At 50.6% G+C, this 19,673-nt stretch overlaps 1 protein-coding gene across 1 annotated transcript in view; it reads left to right on the forward strand.

Annotated features, from left to right (window-relative positions):
* The window catches only part of ARHGEF37 (Rho guanine nucleotide exchange factor 37), a 54,635-nt gene extending 40,689 nt beyond the window's left edge, over positions 1–13,946 (forward strand). The window contains exons 9-13 of the mRNA XM_003900346.5: positions 194–523; positions 2,809–2,937; positions 6,040–6,235; positions 7,783–7,940; positions 10,961–13,946. Coding sequence (XP_003900395.2) covers positions 194–523; positions 2,809–2,937; positions 6,040–6,235; positions 7,783–7,940; positions 10,961–11,170 — 1,023 coding nt within the window. The 3' untranslated portion in view covers positions 11,171–13,946. The remainder of the gene's footprint in view (positions 1–193; positions 524–2,808; positions 2,938–6,039; positions 6,236–7,782; positions 7,941–10,960) is intronic.
* The last annotated feature ends 5,727 nt before the right edge of the window (positions 13,947–19,673 follow it).

Consider the following 19,673-nt stretch of genomic DNA (forward strand, 5'->3'; position numbering starts at 1 on the left):
CATTACATGCATCGTCCCCATTTTTCAGATGGGCAGATTGAGGCCCAGAGAAGTTACATAACATGCTAAAGGCCCCAGCTAATCAGTGGAGATTAGACTGGAGCCCGGGCCTGCATGCTTCCAAAGTCCCTTCTCACAGCCCCTGCCCTTTGCCACTTCCTTTCCTGACTCCCACGCTCACCTCTCCCCACAGAAGCAACGGCTAGAAGGCCTGGTGTGGCAGCCACTGTGCAGCCTGGCCAAAGCCCTGCTTGGCCCTCAGAACCTGATCAAGAAGCGTCTGGACAAGCTACTGGACTTTGAGCGGCTGGAAGAGAAACTGCTGGAGGTGGGCAGCGTGACCTACCAGGAGGAGGCCGCCCGGCACACGTACCAGGCACTCAACTCCCTCCTAGTGGCTGAGCTCCCGCAGTTTAACCAGCTGGTCGTGCAGTGGCTGGGCCAGATCCTGCGCACATTCGTGACCCTCCAGAGGGACCTTGCAAAGCAAGTGCTGCAGAGGGCAGAGGGCAGCATGGCCCAGGTGAGGCCTCTGGGACTGGGACACCTGTGGGGAGTAGCCAGGCAAGGCCCTGCAGCCCCATCAGCCAGCTGTGTGTAGGGGCTAGGATGGAGGGAGGATGGGCCTGAAAACAGGTCATCAGGCATGTAGGAGGAGGTGGTGGGAACCTTCTAGATCTCTCTCATGCCCAGTCTCCCTCTATTAGTGAAGTCAGACCATGAAAGCAAGGATAGTACTGAGATTCCAGACCATTCCCAAGTCCTACAACTCAGAAGCAGAAGAAGCTTTGCTGGTACAATAGCAGATCTTGGGATTGATCTCTGGAGTGTACTAGAAGTTGATGACAGAGGCCGAAGGTCATTTCTACACAGTAAGGAGTAAATGTGAAGCCAGTGTTATTATTATGACTTCTAGCAGCCATCTTCTCATGAGTACTTAGGATGTACCTGTTTGGAGCACTCTCCATGCGTGATCTCATTCAATCCTCACAACAACCCTACAGAGGAGGAATAATGATCCTCATTTTAAAAATAAAGAAGCCAAGGCTTCTTTAAGTAGAGGTTAAGTAGCTTGTCTAGGTCCACAAGGCTAATAGCAAGCTTTGAACTCTGACAGTTCAGCTCTAGGGCCTGGGCTCTCAACCACAACACTTAAGAGCCTGTAAAAGGAGTTACCGGCTGAAAGCATAAATAGGTTCCACAGAGGTTTGGATAAACCTCCAAATGCAAACTTTGATTTTAGAATTTGGAAGACTGGAGTTGATATAGGAAGGAATACCCAACTGTTTCCAGATCTTGCTCTCAGATGTCAACATCAGAGCTGAATTGCTGTTGGGTCCAACCTTGGGAGCAATTTCTTTTTTTTTTTTTTTTTGAGACAGAGTCTTGCTCTGTCGCCCAGACTGGAGTGCAGTGGGACAATCTCAGCTCACTGCAAGCTCTGCCTCCCGGGTTCACACCATTCTCCTGCCTCAACCTCCCAAGTAGCTGGGACTACAGGCGCCCGCCACTACGCCCGGCAAATTTTTTGTATTTTTAGTAGAGATGGGGTTTCACTGCGTTAGCCAGGATGGTCTCAATCTCCTGACCTCATGATTCGCCCGCCTTGGCCTCCCAAAGTGCTGGGATTACAGGCATGAGCCACCACGCCCGGCCAGGGAGCAATTTCAATATTCCTCATATCACACGCTGTTTCCTGTGTGTCACAGTTTCCAGCTCAGCTTTTCCCCATTCAATTCTTTGCATGAAAATTCTACTAAGATTTGCCTTCCCCACCCCATCTCCTTTCCAGCCGACAGCTCTGCCCTCCAGCACACAGCTGCTGAATGTGGCCACTCTGCACAGATGCCTACCTCAGCTTAGAATGCCGCTCTCCATTGTCCCTCAGCACTTTCACTGTCTGGCATAGAGTAGGAGCTCCCCAAACAGGTAGCAGATGAATGAGTCTCTCCATGAAGCTCTCAGAGCTCCCCATCTCCCTGGGGGGGAGAAGTCATCTCCCTATTCTCTGTACTCCAGCAGCCCTGTGGATGGAACTGTGCCCAGTACTTTCCAGAGCCTGCCTTTTGCTGCAGGGATCCATGAATGTGTTTCCTCTCAAGCAGGGGGACTGGGACTGCAAGCTTTTCCTCTTTTTGGCCCTCACAGAATTCTGTCCCAGACACTCTGCGAATTGAATTAGGCCTGAACCATCAGTAAAAGAAGTGTTTCTCTTCCTTGAGGGCAGAAGAGCAAATCAGATGAAGTGATCTTTTCCCTCTCCTGTAGCCTAGAGATTTTCTCTCCTGAGCTGCCCCAACCCCTTGCATTAAAGCTGGGATGTGCCGAGCTGGGGAGTGTTTGGGGATGCCAGTAGAGAGGTGGTCATGTTTATAAAAGCAGAAAGTAAGGGTGCTTCCTGATCGGCCTGTCAGAGTCTACTGGTGACAGCTGCCAGCCTGCCTTATCTATGTCCTGTGGTCCATGCACCTGGCCTGTCCGTGTGGAGCCTGGGAAAGGCTGCAGCCAGAAACCTCAATCTCTCTGCATCCTGGTGGGAGGAAGGCTCTAGGTCAGCACTGAGAGCAGTGAGTTTGGTGACAAGCTGTGAGTCTGGTGACAAGCTGTGAGTTTGGTGACAAGCTGTGGGGTCTCACTCACTCCTAGGTTGTCTGATGAAAGTGCAAGTGATCCTGCACAGGGTCAAGGTCTCAGGACAGAGTATCACTCAGAACTCCGTGGGTTGACAGTAACGTAAACCCAAACCAAGCCAGGGATCTCTTTGTCACCTCTTGTCCAGCTCTGTTGACAGTGTCTGTCCCCACTTAGCTGCCCCACCACCATGTCCCAGAGCCTGCCTTCAGGAAGCTGGTGGAGGACGCACTGGGCCGGACTAGTAACCAGCTTCGCTCCTTTCAAGAGACCTTTGAGAAAGTGCTGCCACCTCCCACCACACAGGTAAGCATCCTTCCTCCACCCCAAAGACTGTCCAGTTCTTCACTGGCCAGTAGGGTGAGGCTCCATCCATCCCCTCTTTCCTTTCCTTTTTTGTCCCCCAACGTTTCCTGTTATCCATGGAAATATGTTCTCTTCTCTCTCCTTTCTCTTTGAGCTGGGGGTCGGGGGCATACCCAGATACATACATACCCTTTACATCCAAGAAGTAGAAGAACAGCACAGAACTTCTGAGTCAAGAAAAAGAAAACCCAAACATTAAGTGAAGTTAGACATAATGATGGGCAACTGGCATTGACATCCAAAAAGCTAGAACTTCTTCAGATTGTCATCAAAAGGTATCCTTGTCCGGGCATGGTAGCTCACTCCTGTAATCCCAGCACTTTGGGAGGCCGAGGTGGGTGGATCACTTGAGGCCAAGAGTTCAAGACCAGCCTGGCCAACATGGCAAAACCCTGTGTCTACTAAAAATACAAAAATTAGCTGAGCGTGGTGGTGTGCACCTGTAATTCCAACTACTTGGGAGGCTGAGGCAAAAGAATTGCTTGAGCCTAGGAGGCGGAGGTTGCAGTGAGCCAAGCAAAGGTATCCTTTTCCTTCCCTGCCTTCTAACGCCAGCTTCAACATGAGCATTCAACATAAATAAAAATTTTGGATATGTCATTTAAATTTCCTATTGCTATGGTATTTTTTATTGTAAAGAACAGTATTTCAGCTGCACGATGGTTTACAAAGCCTTGGCTGACCAAATGCTTTTGTTTTTGTTTTTGTTTTTTTGAGATGGAGTTTCACATTGTCGCCCAGGGTAGAGTGCAGTGGTGTGATCTTAGCTTATTGCAACCTCCACCTCTCAGGTTCAAGCAGTTCTCCTGCCTCAGCCTCCCGAGTAGCTGGGATTACAGGCTCCCACCACTACGCCTGGCTAATTTTTGTATTTTTAGTAGAGACAGGATTTCACCATGTTGGCCAGGCTGGTCTCGAACTCCTGCCCTCTGACCTCAAGTGATCCGCCCACCTCGGCCTCCCAAAGTACTGGGATTACAGGTGTGAACCACCACGCCTGGCCCCAAATGCTTTTTTAACAAATGTATTTTCCTTTAAAATATAAGGAGAGGTTATCTGTTCTAGTCACTTGAAAAGTATACCCAGGGGGTCTGTGTTTTAAAAGTAACTGAAGCAGCTGTAGGGAGAAGGGTCTCCTCAGACTGTGGCAAGACCTGGATCTGAGAAATTGAAACTGTCCCTTCGCATGCATCATGTGAACTGAAGAGTCAGGAGACAGCCCTGAGATTTCCCAGAGGGAGAATGGGGCCCCAGGGACACAGAGAAACGAGAATGGGAGACCAGCAGAAGAGGACAGATAAAAATGGCCCACACCTGACCCACACATGGCCGCAAGCATAGAGACCATCACAGCCTGATGTCCGCCACGATGCTGCAGGCTGACTCCTCGTTGGCCCCACCTGTCCCTCCGCCTACCCTACATGAAGAGCTTTGCCCAGCAGAGGCCTCACTGACTAGGGGTGTGCCATGGGCCCCGAGACTAGGAGAGAGAGCATGGGTGCAGAGGATAAACAGCAAAGCAGCCACTTGAACGTGTCATGGGAACCTCTTCTCTCTTTTTACTCAAAACAAATTACAATGACATGTTTCTTATTGGGAAAGCAATCCATACTTATTGTGGAAAAGTTAAAAGACACAGAAAAACAAACAAGAAACAAATGGAAACATCCAGAATCCCAGTATGTGTTGCACATTGGTAGGAAGAGTCACCCCTTCCCACCCTCCCACCTCTACACACACACACACACACACCTCCTGCACATTCCTGATATATTTGGCTGAAGGTATAGAATCCAGCGCAAGTGACGTGGTCTCCCCAGACAGGAGCAGCCCTCATGGGATCTTTGCAAGCCCTCCTTGGGTGCCCTCCCACCCTTGGGGGTGACGCTGTTCTCTGCGTAGGGAGGGCCGGTCAGCGTTGAGAAAGAAGCCCAGCGTTTGTGACACCACTGTGAGTGGTATGCATGCACTCACATGCATACCACTGTTCTAAAAGAATTGACCCACAACACCACTGTTCGCAAAGAAAACTACCTCGTCTCTACACTCCTGTTTAAGGACCTGTTATAGAAACATTGGGACCTCCTGGTTCTAAATCCTGAGACAGCATCCCCTTTGGGGCAAGGATGTGGCAGAGTCTGTGGCCAAATGTTCCTGAAGGGCATCTCTGCCTGCCTCCCCACGCCCAACACCTCCCAAGAAGTAACCACATAGAGCATGGTGAACACACACACACACACACACACACACACTCCTACCTCTCAAGACAGAAAGTAAATATGTATTTAGCATATTTCGTTTCTTATTGATTTTACAAAAAGGGGACAAGCATCCCTGAGTCTCTCCTTGTTGATACTCTTCTGGAAGCAGTATCATGCAATGGAAAAACAGAAAACGCCAGGAGATTTTTGGATAAACTGGAAGTGCCAACGAATCATTCTTTCCAGCTAGATGGCGATTTTCATCTAGCTAAAACTCTCTCCCGTGTTTCTGCTACACCATTCACCAAGTTCTCCACCGTGCCCGGTAAATGGCAGGTGCTCCATAAATGCCTGTGGACTGAAAACCCATGGACTCAAAGGTTACATGCCCTCATTCGTGTGTATGTGAAATCCGCCATGTGCGGCCCTGGCTGGCTATTTAAGAAACCAGATGAATCAGATCTGGTGCCCACACGAAGCTCACATTCTGATGGAATTGAAAGACCTGTCCGAGGCATTCTGCTGTGGGATAACTTAGCCTGATGCTATGGGCAGAATTTAGGGCCCAATCCTAGGAGTTCAGTAACTGAGAGATTTCAGAACTTGAATTGGAATTTTAGAGAATCCCAGAAATTAGAATTTTCTTCCAAAATGCCGTTGGCTGCTAAGATCCAGCCATCTGCTAGTGAGGGCCCTGTTGCCCTGATCAGGATGGGCCCTTCAGTGGCAGAGTTAGGATCAGGCCCGGTACTCCTGGCTCTCAAAATGTGAGCAAATGTTGGTGCCAGCTTTGACAGGTTTATTCAAGAACTTGTGTCTGTCTCTGCTCCTCCTCTCCCAGCCGCTCCTTCCAGGGTCTGAACGCCAGGCGCAAGCTCTCCTGAGCAGGTATGGCCCTGGGAAGCTGTACCAGGTGACAAGCAACATCAGTGGGACTGGGACTCTGGACCTGACTCTGCCTCGGGGCCAAATTGTGGCCCTCCTTCAAAACAAGGACACCAAAGGCAACAGCAACCGCTGGCTGGTGGACACCGGGGGTACGTGGGCCTTTGTGAGCCCTTCTTCTCCTTCTGGGAAAACCACCCCACAGAAGCCAGTGCAGAGACCCGGGCACTCTTGTAGGTCAAAGTCGGGCTGTGCATTCCAGGATGGGAGTAGGCACAAGTGATACACACAGGGCTCAGGGCACAGTCAGCTTAGAGTGACTCCATGGGGCATGAAAAGCCAACAAGAGGAATTCAAGCATTCATTGCAGGGTCTATCATGAGGCACCTATGGTGTGCTGGGCGCTGAGCTTATGAGACAAGGCCCTGTCTGGAGGGCCTTGCAGACCACTGGGGTCAACAGGGCTATATGGAGAGAACTCCAGACCACCCTGAAAGATGGAGATGGGCACAGAGATAGAATGCTCGGACCCTGGCTACACTGCGAGAAGTCTGATGTGCAGAATGAGGGGAGCGGTCATCCTGTGCACTCAGTACTGGTCATGGCCTCGGGGAGTGCTGCTGAGGTCTGGGTGCCCCACTATAACTGGAAACTGGGCTGGAGGGAAGTGGCACCATGAACCCAGGTGAGAGGGCCCAGGAGAGCATCTTCCAAAGAGGGGTGTGTGACCCACAAGATGAGGGGTGCATGAGATTATTGTCAGGGGATCCACAGACAGTTTTTCCTATAATACACTTCAGACAGTGTATTATAATTGTTACTGAAGCATTTTAATGTGTATTAGAAAAAATATAAGTAGTCCATAATTCCATGATTCTAATCATATTATTGTATAGTACAAGATGAAGTTTTAAAAAGTGAATCAATTAAAAAATTAAGAAAGCGGTACAAATCAGACAGAAATCATGAAACAGCACTTCCATGATTTAAGGTGGGAACAACAGAATGGGTATTAAGCAAGGCCCCCGGGGCCAAGAGGACTGGATTTGGATTCCAGCTCCACCACTTTGCTGACTGTGTGATCTCAGGGAAGTCGTGGAACCTGTCTGAGCTTGCCTGGTTCAACGTAAAATGGAGATGATATTACTGGCTGCTCTCAAAAGAGTTGATGTGAAGACTATGTAATCAAATGCTGGCTCTGTAGTTTGGCACGCCCTCAGGAAGTGATAGCCATTCATAACGACATCGATCAGAACAGCACTGGACTAGTTGCTACACACGAAGGAACTGGGGTCACGTGGAGGGGAGAAAGGCAGTCTCTGCCTCCTGGGAAAGGCAGTCCTGGGGAGAGGAAGCAGCTCTTGCTCTGGGCAGACACCAGAGGCGCATGGGAGCTGGCAGCTCATCAGGAGAGCAGTTTTCATGCCAGTCCAGGGACAAAATTTTAATCTCTCTCATAGTTGATCAAATGGAGTGGGCTGTCCAGTAGGGAATGAGCCCCCCATCACTGGCGTGTGTAAGCAGAAACCAGAAACAGTGAGTGTGGGGCAGGGGGGTTCAGGGTTCCTAGATGACCTTTTCAGGTTCTCTTGGGTGTTGAGAAGCTGTGTTGGAGACATTTACATCCATTGATTTTCTTCCCCATTAAAAGGGACGGGAAGGTGGCCCGCAGTCCGCTAACCTTCTGCATGCTCCCTAGGACATCGTGGGTATGTGCCAGCTGGGAAACTGCAGCTGTACCATGTGGTCCCCAGTGCAGAGGAGCTCAGAAGGCAGGTGGGGCTGAACAAAGATCCCCGATGTCTAACACCGGAGCCCAGCCCAGCTCCAGCGCCCTCTATTCCCACCGTGAACCAGGTGAGTATGGGAGAGGGCTAGGGGCTTGCCTCCCCTTGGCCGTCTGGACTGTGGCTTGGATTATCCTTCTCTCTCAAAGTCTATGCCCCTCCTATCTGGTGGAGCTGCCATTCTGTGAGACCAAGGCCTTGATCAGTGGCCATGCCAGTGTCCCAGCCAGGATTGGGACCTGAGGAAAGGGGCCTCCCGCCCCTACCACAGCAACCACAGAGAACTAACTCCTCGTTCCCCATCAGCAGGGCAAGTGAGATTCATTCATTCATTCATTCATTCATTCATTCATTCAATATTTGCCAGGCACTGTACTAGACGAGAGATACAATGATGAGCGAGACTAAATCATGGTCTGTGCTTCCCTCAAACTTCTAATCTGAGAGTAGGGAAAACAGTGATTAATAAAATAATGGCATGACTAACTGAAGTTAAAGTGAATAGTAGAGAGAACTACCAGAGCCCTAGGTGTAGAGAGGTCCAGGAAAGGTTTTGCTGAGAAGAATGGCGCTTTTTCTCAAACAGGAAGGGAGAAAGAGAATTAATTGGATAAAGAGGGTGTACTGGGGTGCGGATGAAAAGAGCTCTGCAGAAAAGGCCTGGTGACAGGAGAGGGTAGGAGGTGCATGAGGAACCAAATGCAGCCCGTGGGGCCGGAGAAGAAAGGGGACAGACTGGGTGTCATCCTGCTGGAGAGGTGGGCAGGGACAGGCCAGCAGGGCCTTGTGGCCTTGGTGAGGGTGTCAGTCTCAGTCTTTCTCTGAAGAGCAATGGGCAGCATGTGTATACATGTTCATGGTAGCATTATTCATTGCAGCCAAATAGTAGAAACAACCCACAGGCCCATCAACATGAATGGATAAACACAACGCGAGCTCTTCGTACAATGGAATATTATTCAGCCATAGAGAGGAATGAAGCACCAGTACATGCTGCAGCATGGACAAGCCTCGAACACATGCTGCTAAGTGAACAAAGTCAGATGCAAAAGGCCACATAGGATTCCATTATGTGGTTGTCCAGAATGGGCAAATCCGTAGAGATAGAAGCTGAATGAGTGTTTGGCAGGAGCTGGGGGTGGGAGGTGGGGAACGGGGACTGCCAACTAGTATGAGATTTCTTTTTGGAAGTGATGAAAATGTTCTGGAATTAGATAGTGGGGATAGTTGCATGTATCTGTAAATATACTAAAAACCTCTGAATTGTATACTTTAAAAGGGTGAGTATTATAGAATGAGAATTATATCTGAAAGATAAAGTGTTTGGAAGCCATTAAGTGATTTGGCTTTGCAGGGATGGAGTCCATGAGCAGGGAAGAAGTTCAGTGGGATGTTGGAAGGATGGGATGAGACAGTAAAGCTGGGCTGCATGTATTGTGAACCTCCCTCAATGGTGGCTGCTCTCACAGTGATTGGCAGTTGAGGGTGGTGGGGGGTGCACCGCAGAGGAAGCAGGAGCGACCGAAAGGATCTGGACGAACTCAGATGCCTCGGGCCAGGGTGGCTGGAGGAGCCTGCAGCAGGCTGTGAGTGCTGCACAGGTGTCTGGGGACCCTCTGCTCTAGAGCTTGTGCCACACCCACCAGGAAGGCTGTCAGACCAGCATCCTCCAGCAGTAGCCAGAAGTAAAGCACTGGGGGCTACAAAGGACCCACGAGAGCCCCACTGGAGGGCCTGACCGCCCAGCTCAGCTTCTGCCCCAGTGCCTCTGGGGAAAGGAATGAGGTTGCCCCTGCCGCCCAGCTCCAGTCAGTGTGGGTGGTGTCTCAGGGAATCCCCATCCAGGGGCTCATTTGGGTGAGCTCAGCTGTCTATCTACACAAGCACACCAACTGCTTCCTCTGGGATTTTATGGGACTTGCCCGGGATCATCCCAGCCCTTCCATGGTGCTTAATGTTCCTAAGGCCTGACCATCAGTAATAACAGTAATTGTAAAAACAAAAAACAAACAAACAAAAAAACCCGAAGCAGCCTGCGTAAAGCCCTATACATATATTCCTTCATGAAATTCTCTCAATTACCTGAAGGGGATGGGACCATTCCCTCCATTTTGCAGATGGTAAAACAGGCTCAGAGAGGTTAAATATTAGCCTAATAAATGCCATCCTCGCCAGTTGTTTTCTCTAGTTCAGTTTCTCTCTTTCTCTCTCTTTCTTTCTCTCTTTTTTCTTTCTTCTTTCTTTCTTTCTTCTTTCTTTCTTCCTTTTTCTCTTTCTTCTTCTTCTTCTTTTTTTTTTTTTTTTTTGAGACAGGGTCTGGCTCTATGGCCCAGGCTGGAGTACAGTGGTATGATCTGGGCTTACTGCAGCCTCAACTTCCAGGGCTCAAGCAATCCTCCCACCTCAGCCTCCTGAGTAGCTGGGATTACAGGTGTGCGCCACCATGCCCGGCTGATTCTTGTATTTGTAGTAGAGACAGGGTTTCACCATGTTGGCCAGGCTGGTCCCAAACTCCTGATCTCAGGTCATCTGCCCCTCTCTGCTTCCCAAAGTGCTGGGATTACAGACATGAACCACCACGCTTGGCCCAGTTCTATACTTTTCTGTAAAAAGTAAACAAGTTACCCAAATCCTTATCTCCACTTTCAGCTGGCAAACTGGCCTGGGCAGCTCAAACCGTTAGATCTGGAGAGGGATAGGGTGCTGAGTCTGCTCATTGATGTGGCAACAGTGGATCAAAAATCTCTGTTTGGAGGTCAGACAGGCCTAGATTCACTGCTGTGCAATTTTGAGTAAGTTCCTTGATCCTCATTTTTCTTATCTGAAAAATGCAGCAAATAGAATGATAGAATTATTGTGAAAACCCAAACCCAATAGAGTGCCAGGACAGTGCCAGTCACATAGTGTGGGCTGTGGTACTAGCAGATGCAGTCATTGCCTTTAGCACCAAAGATGTACTTGGGAGGTGATGAGCATCCAGCAACGGGGATGAGAGCCAGTTGGTTGGGAACAGGATAAACAGCCTCTCTGGATTGAGTCTGTCTACCTTCTTACCCTAACCATTTCTGTGTCACTCCCCATGTGTTTCAGGTCATAGCCATATACCCTTTTGTGGCCAGAAGCAGCCATGAAGTGAGTCTGCAGGCAGGCCAGCCCGTGACCATCCTGGAGGCCCAGGACAAGAAGGGGAACCCAGAGTGGAGCCTGGTGGAAGTGAATGGACAGAGGGGTTATGTGCCTTCTGGCTTCCTGGCCAGGGCCCAGAGCCCAGTTTTGTGGGGCTGGAGTCTGCCCTCTTAGGGTACCCTCCGTGGAGCCCACATTGCCAAGTGGTGGGGGAGGCTTAGAGGCTCTGACTCTGGAGGGAAAAGAAGCAAAGGAAAGGTGGAGGAGGAAGGGAAGACCAGGCCAGGGTGGGGGAAGCGCATTCAGGAGGCAGCCAGAAGACGTGGGCGGGCCTCGCAGAGTGCTTGGTGTGGCGGGGGCACAGGAGGCTCCAGCCAGGACTGCTCATTATGTCTGCATAAAGAACTCATTCCGACCTGGGGTCACAATGCACTTGGACAGCAGGTCACAGCTGATTGGCCAGGACTCTCCATCGCTTATGGCCTGTCTTAGCTGTGCCTCTATCCGGGCCTGCCTGTGGGCATGGGTCACACAGGAGAATGTTACCTGCGTGCTGTGTGGTTGCGGGAAGCGGGTTCTGGAGGAGTCCAGAACTGTGGTCAGACAGTTCATTTCCTACACATGGTATCAGGAGACATCATAACCAACGAGTCAGCTTTTATTCTCTATGCTGGAAGCTGAGTTTATCTTGGGCAGCGACCCACTGGGAGCCCTCTCAAGTGGGGAAGCCGTGGATTCATCGGTGTGGCAGAGAGGTTCCCAAGACCCTTGACTGGTCCTGGGAGTGGGTGTGACCAAGTCATAGTTCTGGAATGTGTGTAGGCAAATTCAGAGGCCGTTCCAGGGAAGAGGGGATTTTGATGCTGTGTTAGGTGGGGTGTGTGAGGCTGTTGGCAGCAGGTGAACAGCTGCTGCTGTGTTCTCTGGACTAGGGAACAAAGGGGTATGCAAATCATAGGGGAAATTCTGGGAAGGTGGTGAAAAGGCCTGGTGCGTGGGGAGGTTGGGGAATGGCTTGCTTTCCTGTTTCTGGATAGGAGGGGAGCCAGGGGGAACCCCCGGTGGTTTTGGGTGGCCCCGGAAGTCCTGGAGGCAGCCGTGGATGTGATGCAATTGCCTGTGGGACCTTAGATGTAGGACACAACTTCAGTGTTCCATCCAGAAAGACCTAACTCAAGGGTTGTGCCGAGAATGACGTGAGGCTAAGCATGCAGAGCTCCCTGTAAACTGTGAAGTGTGATACAAATGTAAATGGCAGCAGTGATCTCAGGGTGGCGCCCACCTTGCAGCCCTCCCTCATGCCCATGCCCATGGCAGCAAACCTTGTTCATCAGTATGGTTTTCTTTCCTGTAACCCGGGATCTAGCTTGGGGGCCTTCTCTGTACTGCATTCTACGTAGCCAGCCTCTTCAACTTGGTAAGTGAGCCACTCCATTCTGGAACCTGGAAATTGGAGCCTCTCAAAAACAGTTCCTGTTCAAGGAGGACTGACCCGCTGGGGCAATGTTGGGTGCAGTGCAGTCACCGCTTGGGGTTGTCATATCTAGGCTATTGCTCTGGGCAAAGATAAACTGCAAGATTCACAGAAATGGGAAAAGGTGACCAAGTGTGATCTTATACAACTGACAAAGTTTGTAACCAACCCAAGATAGAATGTGTGTCGAACAGGAGGTAGTTTAGATATATTTCCAAGAATGTGTCTATGTTATAACCATAGTGCCTAAGCAGTGAGCTCTGGTTTTTGAAGGGCTTTTAAGAAATATATACATGTCTGTGTCAGACAGTCTATAACTTGCCTCCTCTGGACCTGTTAAAGCACGAAGACTGTGTGATACAAGAGAAATGCAGCCCCTACAGTTCCTTTCTCAGCAGCGAATTCACTTTAGAGGATGCTCTTGACTCATTCTCCCTGCTCTTTCCTGCTCAGATTTCTGATAAAAATAAAAAGCATAGGGGAACATATAATGAAATAGGAAACCCACTCGTGGGTTCCACAGCTACCTACCAAGGGCCTACTGTGTGCTAGAATTGTAGCTCAGGGGTTCTCAATGTAGCTGCTCACTGAAGTTACCATGGCAGGTTTCAACTGGCAGAATCCATGCTCCCTCCCACCCAGAGATTCTGATGAAATTGGTTTAGGGTGTGGTTGGGCCTCAGGAATTCAGAAAACTTCCCAGGTGCTTCTAATGTGCAGCCAGGGTTAAGGACCTCTGCCCTAGACACAAAGTATTGGACAGATAGACCTGGGGCCAGAGATGGCCATGAGCTGTAAGCTAGGATGTGCCCCAACTGAGCTCTGCACTAGCTAGTTCAAACAGGCGCTTTAGAGGCAGTGTGAAAGGGGACAGCCTGTTCTGTCAGGTCTCAGAATGTATATTTATTAAGTGCCATTAAAAGGGACCTGAACAAAATTGGATGTCTTGTAGGCAAAAGGGAGGAAAATAAAATATACTTGGAACCAAGTCTATGTCATGAAGGGGAAATAAAAATGTATTCAGTAGCATGTGGGTTATGGTTTCTCATAGACCAGGGGATAAGATTAAAAGTCACTGAAGAGTGGGAAAATGCATATTGAGAAGATGAGAATGGCCTGTATTTTCTCCAGGGGAATCTGTGTAATATGCCTTTTCCCTCTCCAAATGCCTAGAACCACGGCACTGTGTCTTATTTATTTCACTGTTGGGCTGTCACATACTAAACTTGCAAAGATATTTGCCTATGAACTGAACAAGACTTCCAGGAGTTGAAGTCTGATTCACAAGGGTACCCCTTGCCTCCCATGATGGAGTGAGAACTCTTAAACCCCTCGGGCCCCAATTCAGTTGTGGACATGAGGACAAGATTACAATATCAAAAGAAAGATGAATGAATGCTTGGTTAATATGACGAGCACCAGCTCAACGAGTAACTGATGTGAACTGCTGGGAATAAAGGACTTCAAAGATGGAAAGTCTCTGGAATTTGTGTGACTCTAACCACTGGGTAGCCAGATACCCTGCTGTGCCATTTGTTTGCTAGACACTTGCTGTATATAAAAATGACATCTTGTTTGCTCAAGCATCCATTTAATGGACACCCTTCATGCCTCAGGGAGCTGGCCTGAGCTGCTGGGGGATACAGAAATAAATTAGACAGACGAGGCCCTGTCTTCCAGATCCCAGTCTCTAAGGGAGGCAGATGAGGCAACCATCAATTAAACGCTGTGTAAGTGTCAGGATGAAGGAATGGCAGGTGCCACACAAGCCAGGGAAGAGGCCTGCCTCTGACTCAGACTTGGCAGCCAAGGAAGGCTTCCTGGAAGAGGTGAAATCCAAGCTGAGGCCCAGTGGGTGGTTAGGTGAAGATGGCAGACCACATTTGGAGGCCCAGAGGTGCAGCAAACATGGCAAGGAGCCTTGGATTTTATTCTGAGGGCAGTGGGAGAGGCATGAAAGGGTTTGAAGCAGAGGAGTGACGTGCTTAGGGTTGTACTTTGGGAAGATCACTAAGCTCTGGCTGTGTGCCTTTGTGCCTACAGGCAACTGCATGCTCCTTGAGGCTGTAATCCCAGCACTTTGGGAGGCCGAGGCGGGTGGATCACGAAGTCAAGAGATGGAGACCATCCTGGCTAACACGGTGAAACCCTGTCTCTACTAAAAATACAAAAAATTAGCCGGGCGTGGTGGCGGGCACCTATAGTCCCAGCTACTCAGGAGGCTGAGGCATGAACCCAGGAGGCGGAGCTTGCAGTGAGCCAAGATCATGCCACTGCACTCCAGCCTGGGGGACAGAGCAAGACTCTGTCTCAAAAAAAAAAAAAAAAAAAGGAAGAAAAAGAAAAAAATCTGAGTCCAAGACCTACTTGGCCATAGGCAAGCAGCAAATGCCTTGACTATGGATGGACAGTGGTTTCTATGTATGAAGACATCTGCTAATGGCTCCCAGGCTGCTCTGTCCTCTCCACTCAGACTCAAAAGTACTCACTGCAGAGTTCTGGCCCGTCTCAAGGGATCCCTGGCCCCCTCCACCTGGACTTAACTTCTAACATGAAAGAGTCATTTTAAGGCCTCTTGTAGCAGGAAAGAGCCTAAAATACCCTGGGCTGGGGCGAAGGAAAGAGCCGGATTCCGCTCCTGGCAATATCATGGAAGCTGGGATCCTGAACGATTTATTCACTTAACCTTGCTCATTTGTTTTTTTCTTTTCTATAATTTCCCAACTTACCTTTTCTGTTTTCTCATCTGTAAAATGGATACAATAATTCCTGTTCTCTCAGGGTTGGTAAAAGGATTAAATGAGAGACAATCAGTGTGCCTGGTGGTAGATGTATCAGGAATATCACTGACATGCATCGATGGCGCAGGAGAAAACTAGGACCACCAGATGGCAGCAAGGCTTTTCTGATCGGCTAAGGGACGGCTGGGAAGCGCCTTTGGGACCAATCTGAAATGCCCATGGTGCCAGGCAGTTAGTGGAGATGAGAGGAAGGGCCAAATAAAAGGTATTAGGGGATGATAGGGGCTGTGTTGACCAGAGCATCCACACTCGGTCTAAAGAGCTATAGCTTCTTGGCTCCAACCAACTGTTCCCACATCAGAAGGAGGGCGCCGTGGTACCATTCTGGTATTTCAAGAGAAGCTGCCAGGAACCAGAGTTTTTGTTTGTTTGTTTGTTTGTTTGTTTATTATTATTATTTGAGACAGAGTCTCACTCTGTCTTATCCAGGCTGCAGTGCAGTGGCACGATCTTGGCTCACTGCAGCCTCCGCCTCCCGGTTCAAGCAATTCTCCTGTCTCAGCCTCCCGAGTAGCTGGGATTGCAGACGTGTGCCACCACACCTGGCTAATTTTGTATTTTTAGCAGAGATGGGGTTTCACCATGTTAGCCAGGCTGGTCTCAAACTCCTGACCTCAGGTGATCCACTCGCTTCGGCTTCACAAAGTGCTGGGAATACAGGTGTGAGCCACTGCGCTCGGCCTGTTTTTCTTTTTTCTTTTTTCTTTTTTGAGACAGAGTCTCGCTCTGCCGCCCAGGCTGGAGTGCAGTGGCTGGATCTCAGCTCACTGCAAGCTCCGCCTCCCGGGTTCACGCCATTCTCCTGCCTCAGCCTCCCGAGTAGCTGGGACTACAGGCGCCCGCCACCTCACCCGGCTAGTTTTTTGTATTTTTTAGTAGAGACGGGGTTTCACCGTGTCAGCCAGGATGGTCTCGATCTCCTGACCTCGTGATCCGCCCGTCTCGGCCTCCCAAAGTGCTGGGATTACAGGCTTGAGCCACCGCGCCCGGCCTGTTTTTATTTTTTCATGTGACATCTTCTGTGTGGAGATCGCGGGGTCCACAACAGTTTGCCTCCTTGCATATTCTGCCTGAATGTGGGTTGAGTGTTCTTGGTGGAGATCTTCTCTGAAGAATGACTTTCACATCTTTGTATTTCCTGTGAAATCCCTTTCTGTGTCCTCACTTTAATCATCCCTTCATCAGACATTAATTTCCCTTCCTTAGATCTCCGGGAAACATCGTTTCCTCTGTTAATGTTATTATTGTTGTTATTGTCTTCAAAGTTTTATTGTTGGTCATAGTTTCTGACCCACTAGACAGGCTCCCCATAATACTTAGCATACAAAGTTCTTTGGAGAATTAAATGAGATGCTGACATAAACCCCTTAACCAAGCACCCAGCTCATTAGTGCTCAATAAGCTTACTTGTCATTATTATAGGGACTTCCGAGGAGATGCATGAAGTTTAGAGGAAGATTTGCAGGGCTTGTCTGCCTCCCTCTATGTGGGATGCTGATGAGCCCACTCTCCTATGTAGAAGAAGGCCCCTTGTCCTGGGTCCTGAGGGCTTAGCTGGGGTTGGGCACAGCTCTTCACTCAGAGGCTGCCGTCACACCCCACAGGCATTCCTGGGGCTTTCGTTCCTCTGCCGTCCCTGGTGCTGCCAGGCTGGGGCAGTGCTCGTGGGCACAAGCACCCCAGGGTCTCCCCGCCTCTCTCCAGCCATAGGGTGTTCTGGCATCCACTGCGTCTGCACAGGGACAAGCCGGGCAGGTAATCAGGCATTAAGCAGGCACACGGGATACTGATGGAGCACTTCCTCTGGTCGTAGGCTCAGGGCGCTTTGCAGCCAGGAGCATCCTTTCAGGTCTTTCCAGGGGATGCGGCAGCTTTGAGGCAGACTCCAGCAAGAGTCTGCTGGAGGCTTCAGTAGAAGCTTAAGGAGTGAAAAGAAGTGGGGACCAGGTTTGTCCCTGGTTTGTCCTCATAGGCTGTCACTTACGGCTGGGCTTAGGAGCACTAGCTGCTGGTGTTCTGCTAATCCTGGAGGTCTCAGGCAGGACATCTCAGGGTCTAGGACATCTCAGGGTGCTTCTGGGTTCCCCACCTTGGGCCTGTCTGCCTGTCACTGGTCCTCCAGGGTCTGGATATCCTCAGGGCCTGTGAGTGGAAGCTGAGTTGTAAGCAGTGGCTGCCAGTTTGGGACAGCGCTGACCCTCAGGCAGGCTGGGCCGGGGGAAACCCAGGAGTGGTGCCCTCCCATCCTGAGCAGCTCCTGTCTCCAGAGGCGGGTTGTTCGCTTGCTTACCTTCATGTTTGTTCCCTGCCTTGTTCTGCTCTGTGCTGCGGGGAACTCCATTTCCCCAGCTCCCCTGCCCTCTGGCTGCCTGGTAGGTTTGGCCCATGGGAGGCACTGGCAGGTGGGAGAAATGCCGCAGTTCCCCCCCTCTGCTTCAGGTAGCATCTCTGCCACTGGCCAGTCTCCTCCGTGGTCCCAGCTCCCACTGGACAGCCCCTCCCTCGTAGTCCCAGGTCCCATCACACAGGCCTAGCTGTGCTTCCAGTTTCTGTCTGGTGACGCCAGATCCTAGACACTAGGATCTTCCCCGCATCCTTCCAGTGGAGGGGTTGTAATGTCTTTTTGCTACTGTTCATCTCTGGAGTGCTTCTCAGATCTTTCACCTGTGTAACCTACTCCCTATAATGAATTCCTTCTGTTCTTTTTTTTAATTTTTTAGATGGAGTCTCGCTCTGTCACCCAGGCTGGAGTGCAGTGGCTTGATCTTGGCTTACTGCAACCTCCAGCTCCTAGGTTCGAGCAATTCTCCTGCCTCGGCCTCCTGAGTAGCTGGGATTACAGGCACCCACTGCCACGCCCGGCTAATTTTTGTATTTTCAGTAGAGACACAGTTTCGCCATGTTGGCCAGGTTGGTCTCGAATTCCTGACCTCAGGTGATCCAACCACCTAGGCCTCCCAAAGTGCTGGGATTACAGGTGTTAGCCACTGCACTCAGCCCAAATTCCTTCTGTTCCAATGCATAGAGTGGTTTCTGCTTTCTGACTGCACAGCAAAACACCACTCAGGAGCCAGGGCTGCAGGGAAGGGCTGCGTCTTGGGGCTATGGGATCCCTGGCACCTCCCTGGTACCTGGTCCCTCAGGCAGCCCAGCCCTTGGGGAACAATGGCAGCCATCTCTAGGTCTGTCTGCACCTTCCCTGGTTCAGGGGGCTGTCAGACCTTCCTACACGGAGCTCTTGGAATGTCTTCGGTCCTAGAAGAGCTGAGCTGGTCATGCTCCAGGATCAGTGGCTGTGGTAGTCTGCTGAGCTTCCCCAGTCTTGGCCGGCTGAGACCATTACTGCCAAGCCCAGAGCAGACAAACAGAGAGGAAATCCAAGGCCACTGTGTCAGTGCAGAGCCAGGCTTTGGGGAAGGGCCAGGCCCTATAGCCCTGGGGGAGGGGAGGAGGAAACACAGTTTTCCAGTCATGATGCCTCAGCAGCATGTGTCTGGCCTCAACTCAGAAGGGGCAGTGAGCCCCAGGTTTGGGAGATGGGAAGTGGGAGGGGCTTCTGGCCAGGGCAGAGACCGCTGGTCTTGGGGTCTCAGGGCTCCTGGGCACATCAGTAGAGCCTCTGGCGTGGGAATAGAGCAGCACATTAATAGCAATAACTGCAGCCTCTATTCACTACTCACAGTGCTGTTTGAGGTTAAACGAGGGAATCCACTTGACAGGACTAATTCAATGCCTGGCACATGGGAAGCTCTCAAGAGCTGCAAGCTAAAAGACCAAACACCAATCTCAACAGCAGCCAGCTGCCATGGGCCTCACGCTGTTGGGCTGTCATGAGACTCGTGGTCCGGATGGAGTCCCAGGCCTCTCCCCTGGGGCAGGGCTGGAGCTGGGGACACAGATCCAGATAGAAGAGGGTCGCGTCAGGTGAGGGATCCCAGGAGTTGGGACGGCATAGTGATCCTGGGACACACTCCCCAGGGATGCGGGGGAGGCAGCAGGTGTCCAGCAGGCAGTTGGAGCCGTTGTGGGACACTTGGGAATGGGCATCTCCTAGTGTCCAGGCAGGTCAGAGGTCAGAGCCAGGTCAGACTGCGGGCAGCAGGGTTTCAATCTTTGGTTGGGGTTCAAGCACTAAGCTCTGGGGAAGGAGAGATCAGGCCGATGAAAGATACAGAGATCACAGCAGGAGGCAGCATTGAGAACTGGGCACAGGGTTAGAGGATGACTGTCAGTGCAGGGGACTTCGTACTGGGCTCTGGTGGCTGCCCTAGAGCTGCTTAAAACCCTCTCATTTAAAGACAGGATGGTCTTAGGGAGCCATGTGGGGCCAGACTTGGGTCTCGGGATGAAGAGGTGGTGGTGGTAGACAGAGGGCCAGACTTCCCATGCAAATGCTCTGGTT

The sequence above is a fragment of the Papio anubis genome, chromosome 5, assembly GCF_008728515.1.
Source record: "Papio anubis isolate 15944 chromosome 5, Panubis1.0, whole genome shotgun sequence".
Taxonomy (NCBI): domain Eukaryota; kingdom Metazoa; phylum Chordata; class Mammalia; order Primates; family Cercopithecidae; genus Papio; species Papio anubis.